The sequence below is a fragment of the Protopterus annectens genome, chromosome 3.part1, assembly GCF_019279795.1.
Source record: "Protopterus annectens isolate FY-2018-M chromosome 3.part1, PAN1.0, whole genome shotgun sequence".
NCBI classification, from domain to species: domain Eukaryota; kingdom Metazoa; phylum Chordata; order Ceratodontiformes; family Protopteridae; genus Protopterus; species Protopterus annectens.
Window position 1 is genome coordinate 1795068083 of NC_056732.1, and position 23853 is coordinate 1795091935.

At 39.5% G+C, this 23853-nt stretch overlaps 1 protein-coding gene across 1 annotated transcript in view; it reads right to left on the reverse strand.

The window, feature by feature from the left end:
• LOC122798680 overlaps window positions 1–23853 on the reverse strand; it is a 765029-nt gene that overhangs the window by 23782 nt on the left and 717394 nt on the right. The window contains exon 6 of the mRNA XM_044067772.1: window positions 10222–10324. Within this exon, the coding sequence (XP_043923707.1) occupies window positions 10222–10324 (103 nt within the window). The remainder of the gene's footprint in view (window positions 1–10221; window positions 10325–23853) is intronic.

Here is a 23853-nt window from a genome sequence, read left to right on the forward strand (position 1 = left end):
CTTGTTTGTTGATGTACCAGACAACAGACATGTTGTTGTTCTGAAGTGCAATAGGCTCTGGAGGAAGAGTATCTTGAAATACCTGCATCGCAAGTAGGATTGCACTAATCTCTAAAATGCTGATATGCAGATTAATCTCTTGGGGGGACCACATGCCTTGGACCATTCTTCCCAAGAAATACCCCACCCACCCCAGGTGAGAAGCATCTGTGGTCACTGCGGCCATTGGGGGCTGTAGAACAAAGGGCCGGCCTAGATGAATATCATGTGATTGGATCCACCAATGGATGTATAACTTGCAAAGTGGAGTAAGCTTAACTAGAAAAGAAAGGGGCTGATGCAGAATGGACCACTGCTCAGCTAGAGTCCATAGGAGAACATGCATAAGGAAACATGCAAAAGGAAATAATAAAATGGCTGCTGCCATGGAACCTAGTGCTTGAAGCACTGATCTTTTGTAGGTGATGATAGGGGAAGAAGAAGAAAATGAATTTGACTTATGATAGTGGAAATGCAATGAGGAGGCAATGATGCTATTTATGTTGTTGTATCCAGAAATGTAACAATCAATTCCAGGCTCTGGACAGGCATTAAGCTCGATTTGGCCTAGTTTACTGCTATACCCAATCACTTGCAAATCTGGAACAAATAGTCCCTGGTGCACAGAAGGAGATACTTGAAGGAGGTGGTGAGGAGCCAGACATCTAGGTATGGAAACACTTGGTATCTTTTTAATCTCAAGTGAGCTGCCACCACTGCCAAATGTAATTCTCTAAGACCCCAGGTAAATCGGGGTATGAATAAATGTGGTAGATGTCATCAATGCCAGTTTATTCAAGTAGGGAATAGTTTTCACATACATAATAAGACTTACCCCATAGGTTCATAGGTAGGTACTAGGCTATCGGCCCAAGGGCCTACATAAGCCTAGCCAGCAAGGTACCATGGCTTATGTCACCCAAGAAAGTTATTTTCCTGTGCCACTGTCGAGCAGAGACACAGAAGTGATCCCCGGACCCCGGGGTGTATTTCCTATTTCCCATCCACTCATCAAGATTTTTCTTGAAGAGTGCTAATGAAGAACTTTGCTTGACATAGATGGGTAGCCTGTTCCAGAGTATAGGAAGTCACTGGGACAGGAATCTATCCCTCCAGCATGTCCTGTTTATTGTGGTGACAAGGTTTAGGTCCTTAGAGTGTGTAGCTCGGAGGGATTGGGATTTATTTAGGTGTAGCATGTCCAACAGCTCTAGGTTTGACATAGCTTTGTATGTTAGGCAGAGATCACCTCGGAGGAGGCGATATGCTACAGAATAAAGCTGGTGTTTTTTGAGGCAGTTAGTGTAGGGCATTTGTTTGAGGCCAGTAATCCTCTTTGTGAGGTACTTCTGTGGCCTTTCCAGCTGCTGCAGATGTCTTGTGAGGTACATTCCAAAAGGGGCGCTGTACTCTATAATGGGTCTAATGAGTGACGAGTAGAGGGGAACAATGACCTCTTTTTTCCTAGATGAGAACCCTTTTATAATGAGGTGTGTCACGTAGAAGGACTTCCTGACTACTGTGGCGATGTGACTATCAAAGGAGCGACTACTGTCCACCTGGGTCCCAAGGTCTCTTATCATGCATTCAGTGTTAAGTAGATTGCTGCCTATGTGGTAGTTCATGGGTACAGAGTTTTTACCAAAGGGGATGACACTGCACTTTTTGGCATTGAGCTTGAGGCCATGGCTCTGACACCAGGCATCTGTCTCAGTGAGGCCCTGCTGTAGGATGTCCACATCATTTGGGGACTTGACTATGGCTCCTAGTTTGCAGTCATCTGCGAACTTCATTAGCCACAGGCCTTCTGTGTTAGCCTGTACTTCAGAGAAGTAGATACCAAACAGGAGAGGTCCCAGGACGGAACCCTGTGGTACTCCACTTGTCACTGGTTTGAGGTCAGATTTGGAGTCTGCAACTTTTACAGTGTGGGTTCTGTCAGTGAGCCAGTTGGCAACCCATCTTGTAACGTAGGGATTTATACCTAGTTTAGTGAATTTAGCTATAATTCCAGAATGGGGGATGGTGTCGAAAGCCTTGGTGAGGTCAAGATAGGCTGTGGGAACCACCTTACCCTCATCCACGGCTTTGGTGACTGCCTCAAAGAAGTCGATCAGGTTCAGGAGGCATGAACTGCCTTTCACAAACCCGAACTGGGTGGGATCCAGAGTTTGGAGGTTACCAATGTCTTTGTTTATGAGTTCCATGATGATACGTTCCATGGCCTTGCAGACCAGGCTCGTCAGGCTAATAGGTCGATAGTTCCCGGGATCAGTGGTGGCTCCCCCTTTGTGGAGTGGGATAACTGTTGCTGTGCGCCATTCAGTGGGCACAAAGCCTGATGCAAGGCTATTATTGAACATGGTGCTTAAGTGGGGAGCCAGTTCGTTCTGAAGTTCGTGTAAAACGCAGCCTGTGATGTTGTCCAGTCCCATGGATGCTGTGTTTTTGGCTTTAGAGAGTGCAGCTTTTACCTGCGTAGTTGTGATTACAGGGACTCTGCATTCTTCCTGTATAAATATGGGCCCTTTAGGGGGTGAGAGGGGGGTAAAGTTAGCACTGAACCCATATGCCAGGATGTTGGCAATATCAGTTGGTTCTGTAATTTTCCATAAAAGGGAAATTTAACTGTGAAACAATAGGTGTGGTATATCTGGCTTCATGTCAGCACTGTCAAGGATTCTATATAGGAAAAATGGAATGGATATTTAAACAAAGGATCTATGAACATCAGTATCACATAAGCAAAAAAAAAAAAAAAAACTAGTACCAATGCATTAGCCAAGCACATAATGGAAAATCCTTTACATAAGTTTCAGTTCACAGTCATAGATCAAATAAGTAGAACTATTAGGGGAGGTCTTGGGAACTTGGGTTAGAGGAATGTGAATTAATTTGGCAAATGAAAACTAATGCCTACATTCCACCAGGACTCAATGAATATTGTTCCATTAAGTGCATTTTCAAGCTAAAATCTTTAAAAAGGTAAAAATATTTTGAACTGGTAATTAATATATACATTTTACATTTTATAATATGTAACATAATATTTGCATTTTATGAATTCTAAGAAGCAATAAGAAGCAAGTTTTAACATTTCAATTTTTTTCTTTCTATATAAGAAATGTATGGTGGTGTATTTATATACTGAGCCTTTAAGAATGTAATTAGAAATGTTTTAATTAAGTATTTGAATTTTTAACAGCCTATAAGAAGCCTGTTAACTTGGGTAGCTGTTGTCTGAAGAAGTTCATTGTACTGTGTGGATGAAAGAAAGCGTTAAGAAATAAACAGTCTGGGTGATTTTACAGTCCGCTGCCTTTTTTGTTTCAAAGCCGAACTTGTTTTCCTTGAAGTTTTAGTTTGTCTGTGATGGCTAGCAGGGCTGTTGCGATTTCCCAGCCTTTGTTTTCCCAAGAACAAGCTGACAACATAACAGGAGGGCTGGCTACTGAGGCGAACACCTTGGGCAATCTAACTGTCTTAGTACAGCAGTTGATTAATCGTGTTATGTCCTTTTGAAGAGAATTTCCGGATTGGACCCAGGGAATTCAGCTGCCGAAGAGACAGCTTCTACTTCTGCTTCTACTAGCTCAGGTGTAAGTGGACAGAATCTCACATATGCTTCTGTTTTTGCTGCACCTTTGAGCAATTATATAAATGGAAGAAAATCCCCTTCTCATACCTTATGTACTGTAAGAAATGACTCTAGCTTGGTAAATGAGACACCTAACCATAATACATATGTGTATAACACAGCTCCTTACCATGTCAGATTATTTAAGAGCACCTATGTTTTTTACTTCAACTGACTTGGACTGCAACATGGAAAATTCCAATGAGACTTTGGAGAAATCCCTTGTATCTAATTTAAAACTTTTTGACCAAAAGCTGCACAAATGCTGGAAACTACAACTTGAAGTTTCCTACTTTCAGGAATGCATTAATAAGAAAATAATGCCAAAAGGACTGTGCCAATGGCGATATCCAACTGGATTAATAAATAATTCTACCTTTCATCATGAACTAATCTGCCTTTTTGATAGGCAAGGTTTTGAATTTTTAGATGCATTAATCAAGAAGAATGACCAGTGGTGGTAACCAGATCTAGTGAGGAAACAGGGACCAAGATGGATCAGGGATAAGAAGTGCCTAAGAACGAACTAAACAGAACTGTCATGGGGGAGGTGTAAGAAGGTTTATGAGTGGTAGTTTGTTTGTTCTACTTAATTAAAGGAACTAAGGTGGATGCATAGAGGGAGTGAGGAGGGGGCTAAGCAGGAAAAATTGTCATTACTCAAGTGGGTAGGAATCATCCAGGGACCTACATTCTCCATATAATGGGAAACACTTCAAATTACCACAAAAACTCAACATCAACATCCCAAAATATTACAGAATGAATATGACCAAAAACAGTGAGGCAAGAGATTCCCTAAATAATGTATTAAAGTCCATAAGCATGCATTTGATCAGAGTCAAGTCCAGTAGATGATATGTTAGACGAAGCCAGCAGGTAGAGTTGGGCTGTGTCCAGAAATAATGACAGGAAAAACTGGAATATATATTAAAAGTCTGCAGAAGCTTTAAAAAAAAATTTATATACACAAAATATAATTTTGGACTAGAGTCATTAGAAAATCCAGTAGTTACCTGATTTGAGAGGTCTGTGATGACAGTAATGTGGTGAGTGTCATGGGTCCTGTTAGTGGACATTTTGTGGCCTAGTTTCCACAGATTTAAGATGCAACTGATCAGGTCTTAACTCCACCAAACTGGAGTCTTTTTAACTTGCAATTTTATTTGCCACTCCAGTTCTTTTTTCTCTAGCCTGTTGTTGAGGTTCCCATTGAGAGGGATGTCTTCAATTTTGTCTATGATGTGGAATTTAAAGGTGTTGCCTGGGTTTGTCCTTCATATTCATAGCCATCGGGTCGGAGGATACTCCATATCACATATTGGAAATATGTCCAGGGATCCTTGTCTTGAGTTTAATTGTCTTGTCTATGTAAAATCCTTGGCATTTGCTGCATTGGGCTCTGCAGACTTTTCCCATGTTACAGTTTCTGAGGGTATGGGAGTAATATATTTTCATGTTGTTGGGGCAAAAGAAGCTGTCAAGGTTGATCATAAATCTGCAGTATGTGCAGGGTGGGTTACTGCATGCATAGCTGCCTCCTTTGTTGTCACTTGGGGGGTTTTGGTGTTCTACACAGCTCCTAATACTAGCTTTACTTAACTAAAATGCACTCACTAGCCCCTGGCTCACCATAATTATCCTACAACTTAACAGATTTTTAACGGTTACCTCAAAACTCAAATTTTTTTGCAAAAGCTGACCTTTATTTATATGATTAAGTAGATTAATCAGTGTTAACAGTGATTTTGTAGATGACTCTAATAAGTTAATTCAATTATTTGAAAGTTGTGTCTCTTAAAACCAAGCTTAATGATATTTTATATTAAATTATTCAAAAACGTGATGATGTATTTTCTTCTATTTTATTAAAAAGGTTATGAAGTTAAGACCAGAGATTCGGAACATTGTTGACTGAAGAATTTGTTTGCATTACCTGTTTGTACGGATATATTAGGTATCAAAAATATAATTAATATTAATTGGAATACTGCCTTTGGTAATAAGGATTTAGTCAAGATAGTTGGTGCAGTTCCTGGCTTTACTTATAAAAATAGGTAAACTTGTATTTTTTTTTTAATAAAATGGATTATTGCACTATAATTACCAATAACATTTGTCCTTTTGGCACTTATAGTTTAAGTCTTGCAAACTTTGCTGTTATATTTCCCACACTAACTATAGTCATGCAAAATTCTGGTAGGACATTGGTAGCAAATGATAGCTATACTTGTAAATCTTAGGATGTTGTTTACTCAGCATATTGCATCTCTTGTCCAGCATTTTATGTTGGTAAAACCAATAAGGATGCTAACAGAGTGCATTTACAAACACATTTTAGCTATTAAGAATAAAGATCTTAATAATGCATTGCCGAAACATTGTTTGATACGTCATGTTTTTAAAAATTTCAATTCTTTGTTTTAGATAAGTTACTTGACATTAGCCTTGGTGGTAATTTATGCAATACATTAGAATGTAAAGAAGCATGGTGGAAAACAGCTTTGGAAGCTGATAAGTTTCCAGGCTTAAATGAGTGTATTAGTACAAAATGCTTTTTTAAAAGGTTTAAGATCTTAAAAGCTAATTGATAATTTTTTTCATATATTTTGTATTGATTTATTCATTTTTTTAATACTTATGTAGGTTTATTAGTTTAATGAATTTATGTCATTCTAATAATCCAATTGGTGGACTTTAACATGTGATTATGGCGTTTGTCATTTAAATGATGGTTAGATCTATTCAGTCAGTTGGTCTGATGAAGTTCTGAGTTATAATAAAGAATGAAAATTCTTAGCTAATACATCTTTAGCTTTGTGTGTTTTATGCCACAGATAGTTTATGGTTTATTCCTGATAAGGCATTTTTTTATTGGTTTTTTTTTTTTTTTTTAGTTTATAATTGTGCTTTTATACACTGGTTTGTTTTAAGTTAAAATTTTATTTCAAGTTGATATGCTTTGGCTTGTCTAAAGTGTTCCAGAGGCCTTGCACTTTTACCCTCAATGAAACAGCACCCTATAAACGTCTGTTGTTACAGACTAAGCTGGGTTTGGAAGAGAGAGAAAGGATAGTCTGGATTTGCAAAAATCTGTTCCCTTCACCACACCATCCTTCTGTCTTTTCACAAAGCCCAGTATTGGAATTAGAAACTCTAGAGAATGAAAATGTTGGGTCCTCATGGTTTTGAGACACCATTGTATTTTTCTCATGTGTGGTCTGGCCAGAGGAATCATGAGAATTATGGATGCCATGAATCTTAGGATCCTCAGAAATTCCCTTCCTGAAGTCTGAGACTGTTTGGAGAAGCTCTGGAAAACTTCCAGATTCAAGTCTACTCTCTCCTTGCTTAGGAATGCCTTCTAGAGAGGAATCTAGACGGTATCCTAGAAATACTATCCCACTGGATTGAAGTAAGCAGGACTTTTAACTGTTAATCTGAAATCCCAAGCTAAGAAGGTGATTTGAAACCCATGAAATTAACTCCTGACACTTGGAAAAACATTCTGCAAAGACAAGCAAGTTGTAGTCTGCAATGGGCAATCACTGGAGCAAGACACTTTGTAAAGGCCATTAAATCTGTGGATAACCAAAGGGCAATGCAGATAACTCACAATGTAATTCAAACAAAGAAAATATGAGGAAACTCTGAACTCTGCTAATGGGAATATGATGATAAGCATTTTTGAGTCTAATGTTACCATAAAGCTTAGATGATGGATGAGAGGTAACAGCCATTGCTAAGACAGCATCTTGAACTTTGGTACTTTCACAAGTAAGTTGAGAAAGGACAGATCCAGAACTGGTTTTCAAGAGGAATCTTTTTGGGACTAGAAAAATTCCTGAATAAATCCTTTTCAACTGACTGTAGGGCACTGGTTATATGACTCCCTCTCACTCCCGGCAAGCATGTTCTGTAAGGCCAATGGAAACAATTCTGCTAGTTTTGAGGATGAGGGAGAATCCAGTAAAAGGACAGCATTGTTTTTCAGTGCTATTTGTAACCCTCCTAAACCATGCTAAAAACCACCTGTCTGGTACAATCTTTTGCCAAAGGGGTAAGTTTAGAAACAACTTGAGTGGAAGGCCTAGGATATGTGAAGCAGGGAGAAGGGGGGGGGGGAGAAGGGGGTTGGCACGATCATTCTGAGGAAGGAGTTTGTCCATGCTTTTGAAAGGCTTCTGACTTCTTGCCAGTACTTTCCTGCCGTTTCCTTTCAAAATACTGTTTGGAGGAGACTTAACAGGGTTGCTTCTTCTGTTTTTTTTTTCAAAAGAAAACTGGGATTTAGAAAAGGGGGGAAATGAAAAATGCTAGTAACCCCTTAACTTAATTTACCCCTTTCATCAAACTGTTTAAGTACCTGGATAACAGCTATACCAAAATAATTTATATATCTAAAGCAGATTTAAAAATTTCAGACTGAGCCTCCTCAGAAAACAACTGATTACATACTCAGACAAACCGCTTCATGGCAGCAGCAGTAGTAGAAGCTGTAGAACCTGAATCAGCACAATCCTACACACTCTTCAGAGAAGGGTTAGAAACTTGACAAAAGACAGAAATAACAGTATTCAGAAAAGCTCTATTTTCTGAAGACAGAGTGGCAGAGAAATTCCTTAAACTGTCTACCCAAGCCAGCATGTAGGTTATTTGTCTGGTAGTTCAATATCCTAAAAAGTGGAAGAAGAAAAAAATCTTGCAAAATCTGTCAAATGCCTTAGCATATTTATCAGACTGAGAGGGGTTGGCACTGACTAAATTTTTATTACAAGCAGGAGAAGAAATAGAAATAGCTACTGGATCTGACCTTAAATGAGAATATAGATATTTATTACACTATGAATCTAGTCTGTCAGTCTTTTCAGGGACTGATGTCTGACTGTCAGGGTACTTCCAGGCAAAATCAAAAGCATCCTTCAAGGCTGGCATAATAGAAGGAGTAGGGGAGGCATGTGGGATATCCACTTGAAGCATATTATAGTATCTTTTAACAGAAGAGGGAGCATCCACATGTTCTCACTGAAATGATGTACTCATTCTGGATACAGTTTCTGTACAGAAAAAACTCTTCGTAAGAAGAAACAGAAGAATCACTGTCATCAGAGTCAGAATCAGGGACAGGAGGAGATAATGCAGGAGACACCCTGCCCCTGCCAGTATCAGAATCATCTGAATCCTCATCACTCTGAACCACAGGACCTGCATGGGAAGACAACTCGGTCTGCTGTTCCACACGGTTCAATACCTGTAACAGACCCTTAGTCAAGGTAAGCAATTCAGCTTTCTTTACAGAAAAAATACCATCAGAATAATTATGTTTAAACTTTTGTTTCTTTCTTCTAGGGACAGCCCGGAAAGGAGACCGGCTAGGAGAATGTTCTTTAGATTGGGAAGCAAGTCTCTTATCCCTGCTATGCTAAGAAGAACTCCCCAAAGAAACTCCCTCACCCAAAGAAAATGGTTCACCCAAGACCAGAATGGACACTGGACCAGACAAAGAGGACATGGCAAACCCCCTGGTCTATAGTGGTGGCAGAAAAAACACCAGGGGGCCCCAAGGAAACTAGTAAGTGACTGAGAAACTGGTAACAGCAGAGTCAACTAATGGCTGAGACAGACAGAGACTCAGAAAGAAGGTAAGAGCTTCTTGGTATTTTTTTTTTCTTTTTAGCTACATCACAAGAAGGAGAAATTGTATCTGTGTCCTGGTCATGAAACAGACCTTGACATCTGATAAGAGTTGCTGGAATAGGTGGTACTGGGGTAAGTAAAAATAGTGAACACAAGCACTTACATACTTATCCCTCAAACCAATTCTTAGTGCACTCTAAGTTGAAAAGCAGTCCATTACCAAAACGTCCCCTAGCAAACTATAACTACAGGAATGAAAAGCAGGTAGGTTGTCACAAATTGTACACAAGCACTGCATAACACATTCAATCTAAAAAAAAAAACTTTTCCATTCCTTTTTCAACACAAAGTAGCACAAGAAGATCATAAAAGTTACTAAAACACTGTTCACCAGCTACATTGATAACTACTATTTTCTAACTGATCGAATATTAATTGTTTTCATGAAATTGGACCTAATTAATATTGCTGGTCTTCTTAAGGAGACTGAAACCTATTTTGTCAAAAATAGAATACGATTAATAATTAATAATGTGGAAGGTTTTCCCAAACTCAGATTACTTGCCAAAATGGAAGAGAAAGGCCAACTGTCAATCCTGTAAAACTCAGAGGAGCACTCCTGAGGGTGTCAAGAAAGTACTAAAGTTGTCTTTTCTCTGGCTGCTGATTTTCCTCCTAAGGACTGTACATCAGTAGCCACACCGCATGTGTGGAAGGGAGACAAAGCTTTTTGTAGGCTGGCCAGTCACTGTATCCTGGGCAGGATACAGTCCAACTAGCCAAAGGATAGTGTAGTGAGAATGATGAACATCTTAAAGGACACTCTAATGTCAAGTGTATGACAGACAAAAAAAATGACATAAAAATCTTTGAAAACAGTCATACACAGAACAATTAATATTTTTTACCTTGTTCTGTGGTGGCGTTTCTGCTGCTGAAGTTGGATGCATGTCAGTCTGACTACTGGTCTGACCTCCACTGGAATTAGCTTCTTCTTCATCTTCTGAGCTGCTGTGTAATAACATGAAAATGATACAGACAGCCACATCATTTCTCTGTTAAAACAAGTAGTCTGCATCACATCTGGATATCTTAAAGTACATTCTATACTGCTTCAGGTCCTGAAACTTTACACCTCATTCTTTTCAGTTTTCATATACTTCATGCCTTCTGGGCTTCATCCAACTGTCCTTTTATCCATCCATTCATCTAGCCATCCTCTAAAGCACCTGTACTGCTGAGGGTCACAGCTATAGTAAGCTAAACAGGGTAGACCAGATTTCTATATGCCTTTGCACTACCCACCCTGCCTTACTGCCCTTGTCTCTAATCCCAACCCTACACATTACTTTATAAAAAAAATCCTAAGAGTACCACTACACAATGTAAAGGGAGAAGTGTAAAGATGCAAAAGAAGTTCACTGAATACATGATATTGTCTCTTTTTACAATCCATCTTGAAACAAGGTGGATTCTGCTAGTTTCAGTCTATTATTGATGATCTCTTTCCTGTTAACATGACTACTGCCAGCATAGAAAGTTCTAATGTGAAAGATTAGAACTTGTGCCTAATATGGAAAGACAGAGATAAGGGGTCTGCAGAGTGTTAGTAAGCAGACTACTAAAAATGCATTTAGAATAACTATTATGATGGGAATGAGAATAAATATTCAGTGGCTCAATAAACACAGTAGTGTAAATCCGTAAAATAATATAGCCACTGAATAAAACACGGTCAGAGTCAGCATAAAATCTAAATGTTTAACTACTTTAAAATAAAATAAAATTGAACCAGGTAAGCACTTTCGCATACAGCTTTGTCAAACCTCTAAAATCATTAATTGAAACACATTGTTTAAATAACAAGTTAATCAAATGTAACAAATAAGAAATCAACAATCTATTATATACTCTTGTATCAGTTCCTAAACAGCAAATTTCACATCACTTCCTGTAAAAGCAAAGGTCGCATTAAAATGATAAAATCCAAATTACATAATAACCATCAAAAATGTATAATATCCATAGACCTGACAGCAATAATGCTGTCATAAAAGCTGTAAAAAACTAATGCCTAATTCCACTTTTTTTTAAAAAACAGGTTTTAAAGAGGCTTTTTCATTCAAGCCTTTACCCTGATCTGCACATAATGTAATTATCCATCTGATTTCCCTATTTTCCGTAGTGTTCCTAATGTCACCCCTTCGTACACTGAACAACACCTTATCAATAACCATAAATTTCAATACAACTTGATACATGTTTTGAAAGTGTATTATTCACTGAACCTATACATATGTTATACAGGTGTTCTCTCATCCGGTCTTTTAACATATGATTGGTTTTACCGACATAAAGGAGTGACACTGTACACATTGGGACAAATAAACCACATGGTAGGTATTGCAATTTGCTTCAACATTAAATACATAATTTTGACCAGTGTGAGGATGTAAAAATGAACCAGATGTATCAATACATTGACAATAATTACATCTGGAACAAGTTTTGGTAGAATAAACAATAGAATCTTTCAAATTTCCAGCCTCACCTTTAGGATAGCATAAAACTCCTTTCAAAGATTTTGTGTTCTTGTAAACAAATGATGGTCAGTCACCTACTATCTCCTTTATCAATGGAGCTACTGTAAGTATCCCCCAGCGTTTCCTGACAATTTCAGTGACATCCCTCACATCATTTGACATTTAACTTTTGAATGACTGTATTATGAACATTATAGCCAGTGTCAGAGCACTCAGAGAAATATGATACCCGCCGCTTACCATGCCTCACTGTGGAAATCTGTGATAGTATATCACTAACCTCTACCTTACTATAGCCTCTAGTGACCAATTTGTCACTGAGGTTGAAAATGTCTTTACAAAAACATTCAATCTGGATGCCTTTAGGTCTTGTCCTTCCATTATGTTCTTAAAAACATGCGGAGGATGCATACTCCATCAATGTAGAAGGGAATTTCTATAACAGGGTTTCATCTCCATAGTGTCTCTGTAGCAGCCTGAGGTTGGAGTGCCCACCTTGTAAGTGTTGTTCCTTCTCATTCCCTTTTTGTGACATTTCTTTAAGTTGACACCTACCTGGATTGTTTACCCATATTCTGTGCTGTAATTCCTTCTTATTGATTATGTAATACATAGGTTCATAGGTAAGTACTAGGCTATATGCCCAAGGACATCTATAAGCCTAGCCAGAATGTGTTGGCTTTCACCGCCCCCTTAGATTAGTTCCCTGTGCCTCTGTCCAGCAGTGCCATTAGTTCCCTGTGCCTCTGTCCAGCAGAGCCACTGCAGTGATCCTGGGGGTAAATTTTCTGTTTCCCATCCACTCGTCAAGGTTTCTCTTGAAGAGTGTTAGTGAGGGGCTCTGCCTAATGTAGATTGGAATCCTGTTCCAAAGCATGGGGAGTCTCTAGGACAGGAATCTATCCCTCCAGCATGTCCTAATTATCATTGTGGTGAGGTTTAGATCCCTAGAGCGTGTGGCTCTTGGGGATTTGTTTTTTTTTTAGGTGGAGTATGTCCATCAATTCTGGGTTGGACATGGCCTTCTATGTCAGGCAGAGATCACCTCTGAGTAAGCGGTATGCAACCGAGTACAGCTGGAGTTTCTTCAGTCGGGCTGCATAGGGCATCTGTTTGAGGCCAGTAATCCTCTTGGTGAGGTACTTCTGTTGTCTTTCCAGCTGTGGCAGGTGTCTTGTAAGGTACATCCCAAATGGGGTGTTGTACTCTATGATGGGTCTGATGAGTGATGAGTAGAGGGGCACAATAACCTATTTTGTTCTAGATGCTAACCCTTTTCTGATTAGGTGGGCCAAATAGAAGGATTTTCTAACCACCTTGGCAATATGATTATCAAAGGAGAGATTTCTATCTACTTGGGTCCCTAGATCCCTTATTACATTTTCTGTATTTAGGAGACTACCACGTATGTGGTAGTTCATGGGTACTTTGTTTTTTTCCAAAGGGGATGACTATGCACTTTCTGGCATTTAGCTTGAGGCCATGATTTTGACACCAGGTATCTGTCTCACTGAGACCCTTCTATAGGATGTCTGTATCAGCTGGAGAGTCAATTATGGCCCCCAGTTTGCAGTCGTCTGCGAACTTGGTCAGCCATAGTCCTCCTGTGCTTGCCTGTACCTCTGAGAAGTATAGACACAACAGAAGGGGTCCCAGGACTGAGCCCTGGGGGGCCATCACTTATAACCAGTTTAGAGTTGGACCTAGGGCCTGCAACTCTCATCATGTGGGTTCTAGCTGTGAGCCAATTGGCAACCCATCTCGTGATGTAGGTGTTTATGTTCAGGCTGGTGAGCTTGTCTATAATACCAGAATGGGGAATGGTGTCAAAAGCCTTTGCGAGGTCTACATAGGCTGTGTGGACCTCCTTTCCCTTGTCTAAAGCCTTGGTAAGTGTCTCAAAGAAGTCCACGAGGTTTAGGAGGCATGATCTGCCCTTAACAAAGCCAAACTGGGTAGGGTCCAATATTTGGAGGTTCCCAATGTCTCTGTTAATGAGTTCCATGATGATGCGCTCCATAGCCTTGCAGACCAGGCTAGTCAGGCTTATAGGGCAATAGTTCCCGGGGTCCATTGTGGCTCCACCTTTGTAGAGTGGGATAACTGTTGCTGTGCGCCACTCTATGGGTACGTAGCCTGTAGAGAGGCTGAGTTTGAACAGTGTGTTTAGGTGAGGGGTTAGTTCATTTTGGAGCTCATGTATGACACAGCCTGAGACACCGTCCAGTCCCATTGAAGCTGTGTTTTTGGCTTGAATAGGGCTGTTTTAACCTGTGTGTCAGTGATTGCTGGGACTGTGCATTCTATTGGTATGGTTATGGGCCATTTCGGGGGGGTGAGAGGGGGGTGAAGTTTGCACATGCCACTTGTATATCAGATACTGCTTCCTACGTAGCTGGGTATGTTATTTCAAATTCTGTTATTATAGATAGACTTGTTATCTTAGATATATACATATATATCACTAAGGGCACTGCAGATAAATCTATAGAGATGGCGGCTGTAGTAGTTACACACCTACATTTACTCCTAATCAGAAAGCTTACCGGTTAAAACATCAGTTGTTGTAAAAGCCTATTCTGTACACATAACTCTGTGTTTGGAAGTGACCCAAACACTGTGAATGTCATTGCTAGTCACTGTAGGCTCATATTAAGACAGTTCTGTTCTATCGTTACATTTTTGATACAGTTTTTGCAGGAATTAGTTGAAGCTTATGCCCTGGATAATGCCTGCTGGTAGATACAGACAGCACAATCTACTTTGCAATATTTCAGGTGAAAGCATGCAGTATGTCAGCCTATGGCCATTTGTTTTTGAACTACTTAGTACCTCATGCTGTGGATAGTTTGTTATTAGTGTTTTTTATCTACCTGACTACCTTTCACAGTAGCCATATCCTGTGCCATTTGTGAATTTGAATTCCTTTTTCTCCTAAGTCAACCTCTCTTAGCATTTGAACTCTACCTCCCATAACTTGACCTTCCTCTTTTTACAATTACAGCTTTTCCAAATTGCAATAATTAGAGGGCTCCCGGACTACCTGGAAAAACTCCAATATTAAGTGGGAGCAAAGTGAGCGTACCCCTATTGGCGAAACACTAGTTCCAACAAAGTACATGAGCCCCCATTATGACCCTTAGCATACCAAGTTTTAACTGCATTTTTATGTCTCAAAAAGAAAAGTTTATTTGGTTTTGTAATACATGGTGAGCACACCAAACTAGGCTGCTTGAGACGAGTCTCCCCGTCTGTTTATTCATTTTTGTCTCATTCGCTCTACCCAACATTAATCCCTGACATAATCTGGTATTAACTGTCCTGTAACTGTCTGCCTTACAATAGCTGTAACATCCACCATTTTGTTGCATGGGCATGAGGCAGAACAGATAACCACCTAGTTCTATTTTCAAGAAATGCAATAATAGCTAGCTAGACTGGGTTTACTAGCTCACTTGGGCTTCAAAAGATAAGTTTTACCCACAAAATAAAGCAAGAATCAAACAGTACAGTAAATAGAAAACTGCTGATGTAGACCTGGGCATGCTGCCTTCACTGATTGTATCTGTTGGCTTTGCAATCTTAACCACTTGGTGGGAGACTCATGCTACTACGGTATCTCCCAGAAAGGTAATCACCAAATCACAACCCCCATATCCATAGCACTCCATTAGTCCCTGGCTCCTCCTCCTCCCCCCTTACATCAGAACATAGTTTTTAAATACTGTATCAGCCTGAGAGTGCCATTTTCAAATCTCACACTCAGCCCCATAGTGTCCTTGTGGCACCCTCAGGTTGGAGTGCTCACCTTGTAAGGGTTGTTTCTTCTCTCTCCGTGTTTGTGACCTTTCTTTAAGGTGACTCCTAATTGGATTGTTTACCCATACTCAGTGGTGTAATTCCACCTTATTGATTATGTAGTACCTGCAACTTGTATATCAGATACTGCATCCTACGTAGCTAGATATGTTATTGCAAATTCTGTTATCATATTATTATTTGAGATAAATATATTGCTAACGAGCTAAGGACACTGTAGACACATCTATAGAGACAGCTACTGTAGTAACTACACACCTACATTTAGTCATAATTAGAAAGTATAGAATACGGATCCAAAGCAGTAAGGTGGTTAAAAATAATCCAGCACTCTCAGGACAACACGAAGTTTAATAAATGAAGCGCTTTTCGTCTGCTTACATAAGCAGACTTCTTCAGACATTACAAAATTGTAAATTAAAACTTAAATAATACCAGGAACCTCTTTGATAGTCAAATTAACCAATCAGACAGAAGGTTACCTGAGTTTAAAATTAAAAGCATAATCACATTGCAATTTAAAACCACAGTAGGTATAGGTCATACAAATCTAGGAAACACACAGTGAATGTGAGTAATAAATTACTCAGTCCCCACTCTAAGCTGAAATGCACAATAGTAATTACACATAGTAAATAAAAATATACACAATAATACAGTGTAAATAAATGTATATGAAGTAATATATATATAGAAAGTAAAAAAGTAAAAAAACCGAACAAGTACAAGATAGTGTATTATCTAGACAGGTTTCTCAACTTTAACAGGCTGCTAATAGAGCAGCCGTCATTCAGCCCAGGTAATACATAGGCATTTAGTCTAATCTGCCACCTTAATTCTGATGCCTCCAAGAACAAGTGTGTGGGAGCCCCTCTCTTATTTTCAGATATCTGATCAATCACTAAAAATCTAAAATAGTGATCTTTATACTGGGTGATGAGTTTGGGAAGGGCATTGTCTGATTTTTCTTTTCTGATGGCATATTGATGTTCGTAGATTCGCTCTCTTAATCTACGCTCAGTCTTTCCCACATAGAATCCTGCACATTTTTGACATTGAGCTAAATATACGACCATCCTAGAGTTGCAGGTACATCTACAATGTAAATCGAATCTGTTATTGTCAATTATGAATTGATTAGATTCGTGGATGTGTCTACATTGATTGCAATTTTGACATTTATACATGCCAGGCGTTCTTGTGGGAATGCCGTCGGGTTGTTCTAGCAAAGATTTCAGGTTTTGCCTCTTCTAAAAGTAACTTCGGGTCTATTACCCACTTTGCCAAACACTGCATGGTTACCACGGAAGACATTCCAGTTCTTGGTAATAATATCCAGTATAAGGTGGCTATTAGGACAATATGTCAAAATTAGTCTATTATTCATGTAGGAATCATGCGACAAATAGTCAACTTGTCTAGTTAGCACAGATACTTCCATATTGGCAGGCTCCCTATTTAGATCAATCTTGAGAATAGGTTGATATGTACCATTCCGTCTCTTATTCATAACCTCTTTAACTAAACTCTCAAGTAGGGGTAGAGGGTACCCTCTGTGAAGGAACATATTAACTAGTAGTTTACACTCATTATGAAAGTCTTCTTCTATGCTCACCATACGGGCTGCTCTAACCAGCTGCCCCTTTACTACCGACCTTTTTTGGTAGTTCGGGTGGCAACTACTAAAATGTAGAAAAGAGTTGGAATGTGTAGGCTTTCTATAAATGCTAGCTACATAATTGTTCAAGTCCTCATTTTTCACTAACCATATATCCAAAAATGCAATGGCATTTACACTAAAGTTGGAAGTGAAAGACAAAAAGTCTGTTGACATATTGAAAGAATTCAAGATCACCTTACTGTCAGTTTTGCTTCCCTCTAGCAGAATAAAAATATCATCAAGGTACCGTGTATAGTGTATAGTAGAGTGACCCCAGTTTGGCATGTACTTTTTTAATAGTTAAGTTCAGATGACTATCAAATTTTAGGTGGGAGTCTATGGTTATTCCCAATAGCTTAGCCTGTGCCACTGGAGCAATTGGAGTAGCATTTGTGGAGTAGATAGTGAATTGACTGTTAGTGTTTTTGTTAGAACTGGTTATAATCATAAGCTGAGTTTTCTTTGGATTGAGGATAAGTTGGGCTTTGGTAAGGTAGCTTTCAACGTCAGAGAATGCTAGTTGAGTTGTTTGCAGGAGGGTGGGAATGTTTTGTGCAGCACAGATTAAGGTAGTGTCATCTGCATACTGAATTATAGATGCATGCTGTGTGGAGGTGTGGAGGTCATTTGTGAAGACTGTGAATAGTAGTGGTCCTAAGATAGAACCCTGTGGGACTCCTATAGTTATGGGCAGCTGAGGAGAGAGAGAATTTTCCCATTTCACAGCTTGGTACCTGTCAGTTAAGTAGCTTTGGCGCCAGGTAAGAGTGGAATTAGATAGATGATATTGGTTTAGTTTGTTTAGCAGGATTTGGTGTGAGACTGTGTCAAATGCTTTGGACATATCCAAAAAAAGAGTTGACACTTGCAGGCCTTCATTTTTGAGACGGTTTACTGTGTCTGTGAAGCAGAGGAGAGCTGTAGTGGTACTATGGGCAGGTCTGAAACCATGCTGAGTAGGTGACAGGATGTTGCAGTCTAGGAGATAGTTTAGCATCTGGGTATGGATGCATTTTTCTAGGAATATGGCCATGGGGGAGAGTAAAGCAATGGGTCTGTAGTTATTAAGTTCAGTGGAGGTCCCGCCTTTATGTATGGGTGTAACATAGGATATTTTCCAGAGTTTGGGCACATAGTTTTCAACAATTGATCTGTTTATGAGAGTGGAGATTGGGATAGCAATAGCATCTGCTGTAAGTTTCAAGAAATAGCTGGGGAGTAGGTTGGCTGCTGTTGATGAGGTTTTTAGTTTGGAGAGCATGCTTTTGATTGAAGTGGTGGAAACTGTTTTGAGGGTAAAGCTTGTATTAGTGTTATTTGTGTTGGGGGGGACTGTCCTGTGATACTAAGGATAGAATTGAGTTCACAAAGTGGGGGTTGAATTGTGTTTCGATGGGAACTTTAGTGTCAGGGGTGGTTGGTATGGGGGTAGCCTTTTGGGTGGATTTTAGTAGCTGGTTTACATTTTTCCAAAATTTTTGTGGGTTGTGTTGGTATTTAGTTTGTAATGTTGTGTAGTAGGATTTTTTGTCCAGCCTAATGCATTTTTTTGCACGGTTACGCAGTTCTTGGTACTTAGTTAGGCTTTGTGTTTCTTTGTTTTTTTGATAGTAACGCCAGGCAGTGTCTCTGGACTTGAGGATTTGTTTGGTTTCTTTACTGAGCCAAGGGTTTGTAGAGGTTCTAACCTTGATTTTGCACAATGGAGCGACAGTGTCTAGGTGTTGTAGAAATGTTTTGTTAAAATATGCTACAGCCTGGTCAAGTGGGAGGGTTTTTAGAGGGGTCCAGTCACAGTTACACAGTAAAGTGTTGAGGACCTCAGGAGAGAATTTTTTTGTGTTTCTAGTGGATATATAGTTAGTGGTTTTGCATATGCTTGTTCTACTAGGTATAAAGTATATTATGTTGTGGTCACTTAAGGTGTCTGGGAGACTGCCTGTGTGAGGGTACACTGTGGGGTTGCTAGTTAGGACCCAGTCAAGGATGGATTCCCTTTTAGATTTTTTATCACACCTAGTTGGAATTTGGACTAGCTGCTGGTAGCCATGGAGATTTATTAGATTACTTGGTGGTTCTGATATACAGGTGAACAAATCTAGGTTGAAGTCCCCCAGAATAAGGGTTTCTTATGAGTATGTGGAAGAACACCAGGATAAGAAGTCTTCAAGGCTAGCAGGTGTATTACCAGGTGGAATATAGATCACAATTGGGGTGATGACCTTTTTAGGGTGAAGTTGAAGTTGTGAGATAAGTATGTCCCAATTATTGGGGGAGGGGGAGGAGTTTGGTAATTGATGGACAGTTAAGTTGGACTTGTAGAGTAAGGCAGTTCCACCCCCTTTACGAAGTGGTCTGTCTTGCCTAATGATATTGTAGCCAGTAGGGAGAACTTCTGAGTTAGCTATGTTTTATTTAGCCAGGTTTCTGTTAAAGCAACTGTGTCTGGGGAGTAGTGTGCTATTGTGGCCTGGAGTTCAGGTATTTTATTTTTGATACTTCTAATATTAATATTTAGCATTAAAAGATGGTTGGTTTTGCTGCTGTTGTTGATTTGTCCAGGGATGAAGAAAGTGGGGGTGTTATGTTCTGACATTTGTGTTGGAGCAGTTTGTGTTGGACAGGATGGATTTGGGCCTGGGTTGGGGTGGATATCCCTACTTATGGTGAGCCTGGAGTTAAAATGGTTATACAGATGTTGGAGTTTGGTGAGGAGTGTGAGAAAGTATTGTGTTTTTTGGAGTAGGAATGAGAGCATATGTGTTTAGTTCTGAATTGGTCCGTTATGTAGTTCTTGAATAAGTGTGGGCAGATATTATTATAATGTGTGGTGTCTGTGTATGAGAGTGCATATTGCAGTGTTGTGCTACTAAGTTTAGGGATATTGCTAGAGTAATAACTTGTGGTGTTGTAAAGAATTATGAGAAGACAGACTAGATTTAGTTGTGTGATAGTCATGGTTATAAAGTTTATGTTGTTTCTAGGTGGGGGTCTGAATAGGAATTATAGGGTTGCACTATATGTGGATGGGGAAGTAGTGTGGGTGATGCAAAAAATGCCTAGTGGGAATGAGAGTGATTGGGAGTATTTTGTGTGGAGCAAGTTGGTGTGGTTTAATGTGATATGACTTGAGGAGCTGTGATTGGTGGAGGTGATGTGAGGGTGAGCTGTGGGTGTGGCTATGATTACTATAAATGTAGAGGTAGTGGGGGGAGGGAATAGGGGCAGGGCAGGAGGAGAGAGCCCGAGCGTTAGGCAACGGAGGGCAGATCCAGAGCCAACCAAGGCAAGAGAAAAAAGTAAGTATTACTTTACAAATCTGAACACTTTTAAAACAAATTCCTGAGGTCTAATGGCTTACCGGCTAGCAGAATGTAATTGCTGAAGAGCACTTGTGTCCTGGTGGGAGACTAGAAATTTAAAGATGGCTCCATGTTCAGCAGGATTCTAATATAGACTTTGTATTGGGGGAGGGAGATAGCACAAGGGGTGTAAACCAGGTGGAATGCAATGCAAAGAAACCAGAGAGGCAATCAGTGGAAATCAGTGAAGGCCTCAGAGAGGGTAAGTAATAATTCAAACTACCTGTAAAGTGAAGGAGAGAAGAGACAGCAAAGTTTATTAAGGTTGGGAGTGTGCCTTTACATTGACTTCCTGATTAGTAACCAGTTTGTGCACAGATTAGAGTAGGGAGATACATTAGCAATGATAGAGATGCAAATAAACAGGTGATCCTCCAAGTGATACAAACTAATATATGGTGAATACACCAAACTACACTGCTTGAGACCAGTCTGTAAACCATCTGTTTATTAATTTTTGTCCCATTCACTCTACCTGATATAATCTGGTATTAACTGTCCTGTAACTATCTGCCTCACAGTAGCTATAACCCCCACCATTCTGGTACATAGGCAGGAGGGAGAATAGATAACCATCTAGTTCTATTGCCGAGAAGTGCATTAATAGCAAGTTAGGTTGGGTAGACTGGTTCATTTAAGCTTCAAAAGAGGAGTTTTACCAACAAAATAATGTAAGAATCAAACACAGTAAATAGAAAATAGCTGATGTGACCTGGGCATTCTGCTGTTACTGATTGTTTCTGTTGGCTTTGCAATCTGAACCACATTGTGTGAAAGTCACACTATTGCAGTACCTTCTAGCAAGATAATCGCCAAATACCAGCCACTATATCAAAAGCACTCCACTAGTTCCTGGCTCCTCCTCCTCCCTTACATCAGAACATAGATTTCAAATACCTTAGCTACCTGTGGGTGCCATTTTCAAATCCCACACTCAGCCCCATAACATCTTTGTGGCAGCCTCAGGTTGGAGTGCTCACTTCATAAATGTTGTTTCTTGTCTCTCCTTTTTTTGTGACATTTTTTTAAGCTGACTCCTATTTGGATTGTTTTCCCATATTCTGTGCTGTAATTCCTTTTTACTGATTATGTAGTACCTGCAACATGTATATCAGATACTGGATGTTACAGAGCTGGATATCTTATTGCAAATTCTCTTATCATAGATAGACTTATTATATTAGATAAATATACTGCTAAGGGCACTGTAGACACGTCTATAGAGATGGCTGCTGTAGTAGCTACACACCTACATTTAGTCGTAATTTGAAAGTATAAAGGTTGAAACACCAGTTGTTGTAAAAGCCTATTCTACACACATAGCTCTGTGTTCGGAAGAGATGCAAACACTGTGAACATCACTGCTAGTCATTGTAGGCTGATATTAAGACAGTTCTGTTCCATCACTGCATTTTTTATACAGTTTTTGCCATTAGTAGTTCAACTTTGTGCTCTGGATAATACCTGCTGATAGTTACAGATAGGACAATCTGCTTTGTAATATTTCAGTTGAAAGTGTGCAGTACATCAACCTAGGTCCATTTCTTTTTGAATTGCTTAGTACCTCACACTGTGGATAGATTGTTAGTATTTTTTATTTACCTGACTACCTTTCGCAGTGGCATATCTTGTGCTCTTTGTCAATATGAACTCCTTTTTCTCCTAAGTGAACCTCTCTTAGTATTTGAACTCTACCTCCTGTAACTTGACCTTCCTCTTTTTAAATTTACAGCTTTTTCAACTTATAGTGATTAGTGGGCTCCCTGACTACCTGAAAAATACTTCAGTATTGAGAGGGAACAAAGTGCGTGTACCCCTATTGGCGAAACACTGTGGTTCCAACAAAGTAGGAAGTCTCCATTAAGACACATAGTGTACCAGGATTTAACTGCATGTTTATGTCTCACATGTAACACGTGGTGAGCACACCAAACTAACTGCTTGAGATGAGTCTTCCTTCATCTGTTTATTAATTTTTGTCCTATTCACTCTACCTGACATTAATACCTGACATAATCTGGTATTAACTGCCCTGTAACTGTCTGCCTCACAATAGCTGTAGCTCCCACCATTTTGCTGCATGGGCATGAGGCAGAATATACACCTAGTTCTATTCATGAGAAATGTAATAGCTAGCTATATTGGGTAGACTAGCTCTATAGGGCTTCAAAAGAAGAGTTTTACCCACAAAAATAAAGTAAAAATCAAACAGTACAATAAATAGAAAATGTTTGATGAAGATCTGGGCATTCTGCTGTCACTGACTGTTTCTACTGACTTTGCAATCTGAACCACATGATACAGCCCACTCCGTTCACCCTCCCTGTGCTCAGGCTCATTCTGCTCCCCTACCCTACCCCCAGTGCTACCCAATTAGCTTTATAGTTCCCTAAGCCAAGCCCAGTAGCTCAATCAAGCAATTAAACCACATCCACTAAGATACACCCTTTAACTCAATCAACCAATCAAACCACACCCTTCTAGAGACACCTCTTAAGAATACCACACCTGCTAGGGGAGACCACTGTAATTCCTACTGTTTCATACAGCGCTGCTATTCCCCAACTAGCCTTTTTCTATGACTCACACAGGTACCAATCTATAACCAGTTCTTATTAACTCTCATTCCCATTACCTCTACTAACCCTAAAAAAGCCTACAGCATAACATGCTATCATTACTAGGATTACTAATAGGAGTTCTCCTAATTGCAACTCACAACACCTCCTATCATGAACACATTAACCCCAAACGTATAATACAATCTGCCACCTACCCAACCCCTCCAGAAACCATGCCACCTTTAATATTAGCCACTCTGTCTTTATTTAACATATCACACATAGACATGGCACCATTTAAAATTCTCCAGAATCTAACAAAAGCTCATATCTCCCTATAATATTACAAATTCATATATAAATATCTATTGGCTACCATCCACACAGCATCTCAATTAATACTTGGTGGTGACATACACCCAACTCACAGCCCAACATTAAACCTCAACAACAATACAACCAACCAACACACACATTATACTCACTCAGAAAACCAACAAACCTCCTAATTATTAACATTAGAAGCATTCTAAACAAAATAGCAGAACTGCACTCAGCTCTGTCACTTTACTCCCTTGATATACTTGTTCTTACT